This window comes from Tubulanus polymorphus, chromosome 11 (genome assembly GCF_964204645.1).
Source record: "Tubulanus polymorphus chromosome 11, tnTubPoly1.2, whole genome shotgun sequence".
Taxonomy (NCBI): domain Eukaryota; kingdom Metazoa; phylum Nemertea; class Palaeonemertea; order Tubulaniformes; family Tubulanidae; genus Tubulanus; species Tubulanus polymorphus.
This window is the reverse complement of record NC_134035.1, coordinates 13,792,500-13,799,685: the sequence shown is the minus strand read 5'-3', so window position 1 is coordinate 13,799,685 and position 7,186 is coordinate 13,792,500. Positions and strand designations below refer to the sequence as shown.

Here is a 7,186-nt window from a genome sequence, read left to right as displayed (position 1 = left end):
CTATAATCAGTTCATGGTTGGGATTGTTATTTCTGTAAGCGGGTTTACAGGTTTTCTTAATTGTGGTCAACTCAAATGTTATTTCTAATCAATATGAAACTGGTTCCTGATGTCAATAATACAACTAGTTATCAATCATGTTCCTTTGTGACAATCAGATCATGTGTATCTTGAGAGTTCGAATTTCTATAGATTAAACTGCTGTACTTATTTCATACTGATTGAACAGTTACAGATACATGTAACATTGTGTACAGATACAGAGTACAGATCACTGCATTACTTCATCCTGTGATTGAACAGTGATTTAATAATGTTCTCTCATCTTCATTAGATTCCCATCCATCTAACTAAAACATCAGAACATTTAACTCATCTAACCATGGGGTTTGGGGAGGGTGGGTAGGGTTGGGGGGAGGGAAGGGGTAGAGGGAGGGCGGGAGGGAAGGGGTGAGGGAGGGCGGGAGGGAAGGGGTGAGGGAGGGCGGGAGGGATGTAGGGGTGGTGGTAGGATTCAAGGTCCGATCTAAGCACTTGTCCGATTGCCTGGGACAAGTATATTCTCATCAGGGCGAGTAGGTTATCATTATCACTTGTCCCCCGGGCTAGTGCAATTTTATGTCACAAAACTTTTTTCCCACTCGATACAAGGATGATAGTGCCACCAATCGGACTGCCTGTGAAGGGCAAGCATCTTTGGGGGGGGGGGGGCAAGCGAAATTTCAGATATGCTTGCCCCCTGGGCAAGTGGCTTTCATTCCTTAGATCGGACCCTGCTTTAGAGGGAGGGATATAGGGTGGGGCTTTAGGGTTTAGGTACAGGTTTAGTTGACGTTAGTTTTAGTCTTGAAGTTCAGGATATTTCAGAAAATGCGTCCCATCTTTTTATTATTCTAAGAAAGGATTAATCATTATGAAACACGTGACTGCAACATGTCATGTTTCAGTTGTTATGCATGACAAGCTGTATAACCATCGGCCAATTGGACTCGTTCTATTTTACTGGTTGTTATTTCTATGAGACCCGGGTTTGATCCCCGGTGAGTGCGCACGTTATTTCACCATCACTTCTCTCAATCGTTATGAGATAATTGCCCCGGATTTTTGAACGGGGACTTTTCAATTTTTAGGGCGATTATTTAAGGTATTGAATGATCACAAACTGCTCCTTGGCTCCGATCAAAACACGGTTTCATTAATAATTCAATGAAACAACAATCATACGTAATAATTACTGTTGATATCTGGCGGTTTACTGATACATTTCCAGCTGAAAGATGTATTTTCTTCTGTGCTATTTTAGAAACGGCTGTAAATACTGAGAACTGTATAGGACGACTTACAAAATTGTTGACGAGAGTCGAGATGCAGTCACATTCATCGCTGCTTCCTCTTTTACTGCAGATTCTTAGACAGAGATGTACTCTTCATTTTTTGAAGAAGAGTATAGAACTTATTAGAATAGTGATAGGTTTTGTAATCACTTTTATGGATTTTCAGACACTTCATTTGCCTTCAGCAGTTTACATGGCACAGTATATCACTATTCATAGATAGATATCCTTAATAATTAGTTATCCTTTTCAAAAAGATGGGACACATTTTCTGAAATAAACTTTACAATTTATAGGTGGGACAAAGATTGACACGGAGAGACTATTGTTCTATTATTATATTCAGGATATAATAGGGAGGGAGGGGTACATATCTAGTGTATTTTGACATTTTTCGCGATCCTATCAGTTTATGAAAGTTATTTCATCCTCCGCTGTTATTTAAAATATTATCAGCGCTCGATCAATTTGTCAGTTTATAGCTTTTAGACTTCGATCGATGCATCATTTTCCAGTAGACTCAAATAAGTCAGAATTATTTCACACTTTATGATTTAGTACAAGATTTTTAGCCCATTCAGTGTGTAATTCTTGAGTTTATACGAGTGATGGGTGTTTTTTACAATTCCCCTGTTCAACATATGCAACGCTCAATTTCTAATGTTACGTTTGTTCGGTCTCTGTGACAATTTGATAGCTAAAAACTGCTCCATATATGAAAATTCATCTCTAGTGCCACCTTTATATAACTGCGGTCATGAACCAAACTTTAGCTTATCAAACCAGGGCCATAAAACTGACTTACCTTCAACGAGGGCCATCAGCTATATTTACCCTCTGTGGTCACCAAATCAGAACCATAGACCAAATTTTGACTCTTTGGTCACCACAAAACAGGGCTATGAACCAAACTTTGACTCTTTGGTTTCCAAACCTGGGCTATGAACCAAACTTTGACTCTTTGGTCTCAAAAACAGATCTGTGAACCAAACTTTGACTCTTTGGTCACCAAACCTGGGCTGTGAACCAAACTTTGACTCTTTGGTCACCAAACCTGGGCTGTGAACCAAACTTTGACTCTTTGGTCACCAAAGCAGGGCCATAAACCAAACTTTGACTCTTAGGTCACCAAACCAGGGCTGTGAACCAAATTTTGACTCTTGGTCACCAAACCAGGGCCATAAACCAAACTTTGACTCTTTGGTCACCAAACCTAGGCTATGAACCAAACTTTGACTCTTGGTCACCAAACCAGGGCCGTGAATGAAAGATTTTACAAGTTATTTCTGTTGCCTTCACGACTCAGTATTTGAGAATGAAATGATTTATGTGGAACTAATGACGTAGTTAATGAAAGATTCATCTGTATCAGTGTTGCTGCTGGTGCTGCTGCAGCTGCTGCTGCTGCTAGTGCAACTAATGCAAACTTTTGCTGTTTGTCTCTAAAAGATTAAACTTGATCCCAGTCGGAACTGATGAGAGTTCTAGTGAGACGACAAAATAAGGAAAAGCCATATGAAAAGAAAAAATATAAAGCGAACGCGTGAATAAAATAAAACAGCATGAAATGCTGATATAAAGAGTGGGGTCCGAGAGCAATTCGAAGGTTTAGTGCCCTGCACGCTTAGAGGGCGGGCAGGGGTCTATCCCTACCTCGACTCAAAAAAATGAAAATAAAATATAAAGAGTGGGGTCCGAGAGCATTTCGAAGGTTTAGTGTCCTGCACGCTTAAGGTGTGGGCAGGGGTCTATTCCTACCTCGACTCAAGTCAAAGAAAAGAGTAAAAACGAAAAATGGCGGAAAAATGGCTGGAGTTTGATTTGTTCCACTGGGTTCAAGTGTTAACTTGAAAAGACAATCAAACAGGTTATTTATGACGAATATATTTTGCACCAGCAGTTTATAAACATTGATTAATAAATCTTATGAATAAGATTCCATGAAAACAACTTTTTACAACCTGTTGTACAGAGTATAGAAATATCTCATCTACTGAGACGACGTTGAATTAGTGAAGCAACATAAATAGCATTAATTTGTTTTGATCCCACATCGTTCTTGTCCTTGGTTTGTGTTTGCCTTTCTCACAATATTTTGTGAGTGGAGGTTTGGTTCGGGCTTATTTCCTTGGTTCGGGTGAACCCTCCGTATACCTCCCCCTCCCTTAAAACATTATTAGTTAATTCCTCAGGTTTGGTTTGATATGAAATTGATATGATCATGAAAAATGGCAAATCGTATTGTAGTTATTGTACAGATGAGTGGAGTCTGAAGAGGAGACAGGAGGCATGATGGGAGGGCTAGGTGGGAGGGTATTGAGGGAGGGCATTGAGGTAGGGCTAGGTGGGAGGGCATTTGGGGTGGCAGGGCATTGAGGGAGGGCGGGAGGGAAGGGGTGAGGGAGGGCAGGAGGGAAGGGGTGAGGGTGGGCGGGAGGGAAGGGGTCCGGGAGGGGGGAGGGAAGGGGTGAGGGCGGGCGGGAGGGAAGGGGTCCGGGAGGGGGGAGGGAAGGGGTGAGGGCGGGCGGGAGGGAAGGGGTCCGGGAGGGCCGGAGGGATGGGGTCTGGGAGGGTCGGGTCGGGAGGTTAGATGAGTTAAAATGTTCTGATGTTTTAGTTAGACGGATGGGAATCAAATGAAGATAAGACAACATTAAATCACTGTTCAATCACAGGATGAAGTAATGCAGTGATCTGTACTCTGTATCTGTACACAATGTTACATGTATCTGTAACTGTACAATCAGTATGAAATAAGTACAGCAGTTTAATCTACAGAAATCCTGTACTGTTTCTGTCTGATTGATTGATAATTTGAGATGTTACATTCTGCTCTATTGTCACTGATTATTGTTTCTTTTTCTTTTCAGAATGAAATGAATGCAATAGAATTTACTATTTAAACAGGCTCATTTAAAGGTAAGTACAAAACTGGTAATGAATTTCTCCACAGAATTCTTCACAGTCTCTGTTGATATTTTGAATCACTTTTGAACTAACAGCTAATGTTTTACTCTCATTTACAGGATGAGACACACACAGCAGCTGCAGCTACTTAACTCACCAGCAGTACCAGCAGCAGCACAACCAGCAACAACAGCAGCAGCACCAGGAACGACAGCAGCACCACCACCACCACCAGCAGCTGCAACAACAGCAGTAGGTAAAACCTGGAAATTCATTATTTTTAGAGAACTGTTCTATAATAATTATTCGATCTGTTCATGTTTCCAGCATTCAATCACTCAAAGATCACGGCTTAGTTTGAAGTGAGTTTTCAATTGTTGAAATGTATTTATTTCCTGATCAAAACTGGAAATTATCAAGATCTTTATGTTTTCCATACATATTTTCAGTGAACAGACCTATGGAGGTTTTGGCGCCCAACGCAGTCAACCTCAAATACCGCTGGCTTAAAAACATTGACGAAAATGGTGAGTTTTTGATTTAGTTTGAAACTGCTCTTATTTCATAACAGCTTCACTGACAATTTCTAAAATTTGTATTTAGGAGCTGAAATAACTGGAACCCTTGATAGAATCTGTGAACAGTAAACATTGGGAATTCACTTCACATTTGTTTAAGATGGACATCGCTTTAGATCCTCAAAACCAATACGGTACCGGTAAATATCTCTACAGATTCTAGTCTCTGTTTGACTGTACATTTATAAACTCATTTCCTGATTAGAAGCTACATTAATCAGTGAAGGCGAATTTTCAATCACTTCTATTCTGGTCAAAGTTCGAATCATCAAAATTATACAACTGTTGTATTCTAGGGTCTAAAATAAAGCTGAACTTGCAGTTAACATTGCGCTCTACAAACACAAGTCAGAAGTGGTGAGTTTTATATTGATTTATTGCTGTAATTTGTGGTGCTTTATCAGTTATAAACTATATTGTCTTATTTCAGGAGATTTATCTTTAAATCAAGTGCGGCAAATGAAGTGTTTTTGATTGATCAATGTCGACAGGTATCAACTCACTAGAGGATGCAGTCTAAAGCTACCATCAAACACAGGTCAGAAATCTGCATATATTCAACACATTGTGATAAACTACTCATTAACCCGGTAGGTTTTCTGTCAATCGAACACAAACAAGTTGCAGTTTCTATCTATTTCATTAACCATTTTCTGGCATTATTTTCTCTTTCAGAAACCGAAGCATTAAACACTAATTGCAGCAGGAGTAATTGAAATATTCACCTTCAAATAGTGAAGAAACTCTAGTTGTTGTTGCTGAAACTGCTGTTATTTCTTTAAGAATAAACTAAGTTATTTTCTCTACATAATTCAACTTGGTTCTCGCTTGTTATAAAACTAAACGGCTCAATTATTTGTAAATTTATTTTTTAGGCAGTTTGAAAGTTGATCAAAGATTGTATAATGGTGTTGAATTATTTGGAACTTTAAGGTAACTATCACAAATATTTCATGAAAACAATTCCCTCTTGACTCGCTTGTTATGAAACTTAACGGTTCAATAATTCGTAAATTTATTCTTTCAGAAAATCATCAGTGCTCTTAACTTAATTACATTATAACTCTTGGAAGTGAAATCCTGCTAGAAATGAAAATTGTCTGCATGGTCAAATTGGCACTGAACTAATCCGATATGATTTTGGAAATGGTGAGTTTTTTATCACTCCACTGTGCTCTAATTTAATTATATTCGAACAATTTATTATTCTCTACAATATTTTTATGTGTGATTCTCCAGAAAGTTTTGTAAGAAATGCTGCTGTTGCTGTTGCTGATGTTGCTGCTGCTGCTGTTGCTGATGTTGCTGCTGCATCCTTATCAAATCTATTGGAAATTATTGAGGAAAAAGTACTACGATAGTCAAAACAAGTAAGAAAAATAGTAATATCCAGAATAACAGACACAAACACACTCGTGACTTTATCTTATTTATCTATTTTCTCATTACAGAATGAAATCCACACAGCACCAGAATTATCAACTCATAAAACCTCATTCACAGGTCGCCTCAAACATATTGCTAGATCCTCCTCACACGCAGCCTGACACTCCTCACGCGCAGCCTGACACTCCTCACACGCAGCCTGACACTCCTCACGCGCAGCCTGACACTCCTCACGCGCAGCCTGACACTCCTCACGCGCAGCCTGACACTCCTCACGCGCAGCCTGACACTCCTCACGCGCAGCCTGACACTCCTCACGCGCAGCCTGACACTCCTCACGCGCAGCCTGACACTCCTCACGCGCAGCCTGACACTCCTCACGCGCAGCCTGACACTCCTCACGCGCAGCAGCCTGACACTCCTCACACACAGCCTGACACTCCTCACGCGCAGCCTGACACTCCTCACACGCAGCCTGACACTCCTCACACGCAGCCTGACACTCCTCACACGCAGCCTGACAATTCCGCAAACAAGTGAAACGAAAGCCGTGAGTTTTAATCTAAAACTGCTCTTATTTCATAACAATTTATCTGACAATTTGTAACATTAATACATTTGTTTTTAGGAGCTTAAATAAGCGAAACCCTTGACAGAATCTGTGAACAGTAACTTAACAAAACATTTACCGGTAAATATCTCATGGAACTAAATAAATCAGTTAAAGTGAATTTTCAATCACTTCTATCCTGCTCCAAGTTCAAACTTTCAAGTGAATTTCATACAACTTTAGTATTTTAGGAGCCAAAATGAAGCTGAACTTACAGTCAACATTGCACTCTTAGAATCAAACATAAATCAGAAGTGGTGAGTTTTATATCGATTTATCGCAGTAATTAGTGGTGATTTATCAGTTATAAACTTTATTTATTATTTCTGATCGATTTTAGCAGATGTATTTTTCCGGGTTTGATTTGAAGA

General features: G+C 39.8%; 1 protein-coding gene and 2 long non-coding RNA genes across 3 annotated transcripts; all 3 read left to right on the top strand.

Annotated features, from left to right (window-relative positions):
- The first annotated feature begins 4,462 nt into the window (after positions 1 to 4,462).
- On the top strand, positions 4,463 to 4,769 carry LOC141912472 (uncharacterized). The gene is made up of 3 exons (XR_012620177.1): positions 4,463 to 4,493; positions 4,569 to 4,603; positions 4,691 to 4,769. It is a non-coding gene; the product is annotated as an uncharacterized LOC141912472 (long non-coding RNA).
- Positions 4,770 to 4,923: 154 nt separating this feature from the next.
- On the top strand, positions 4,924 to 5,403 carry LOC141912452 (uncharacterized). Its single transcript, XR_012620173.1, has 3 exons — positions 4,924 to 4,959; positions 5,116 to 5,176; positions 5,250 to 5,403. It is a non-coding gene; the product is annotated as an uncharacterized LOC141912452 (long non-coding RNA).
- Positions 5,404 to 6,073: 670 nt separating this feature from the next.
- Positions 6,074 to 6,745, top strand: LOC141913384 (uncharacterized). The gene is made up of 2 exons (XM_074804890.1): positions 6,074 to 6,189; positions 6,271 to 6,745. Exons 1-2 carry the CDS (start codon positions 6,074 to 6,076, stop codon positions 6,743 to 6,745), a joined length of 591 nt encoding a protein of 196 aa, XP_074660991.1.
- Positions 6,746 to 7,186: the final 441 nt, after the last annotated feature.

Bases quoted from the DNA above. Each gene is read 5' to 3' on its own strand.
- LOC141913384 (XM_074804890.1), top strand. From the start codon at position 6,074: ATGCTGCTGTTGCTGTTGCTGATGTTGCTGCTGCTGCTGTTGCTGATG. The intron at 6,190-6,270 runs GTAAGAAAAATA...TTCTCATTACAG, and splicing joins TACTACGATAGTCAAAACAA to AATGAAATCCACACAGCACC.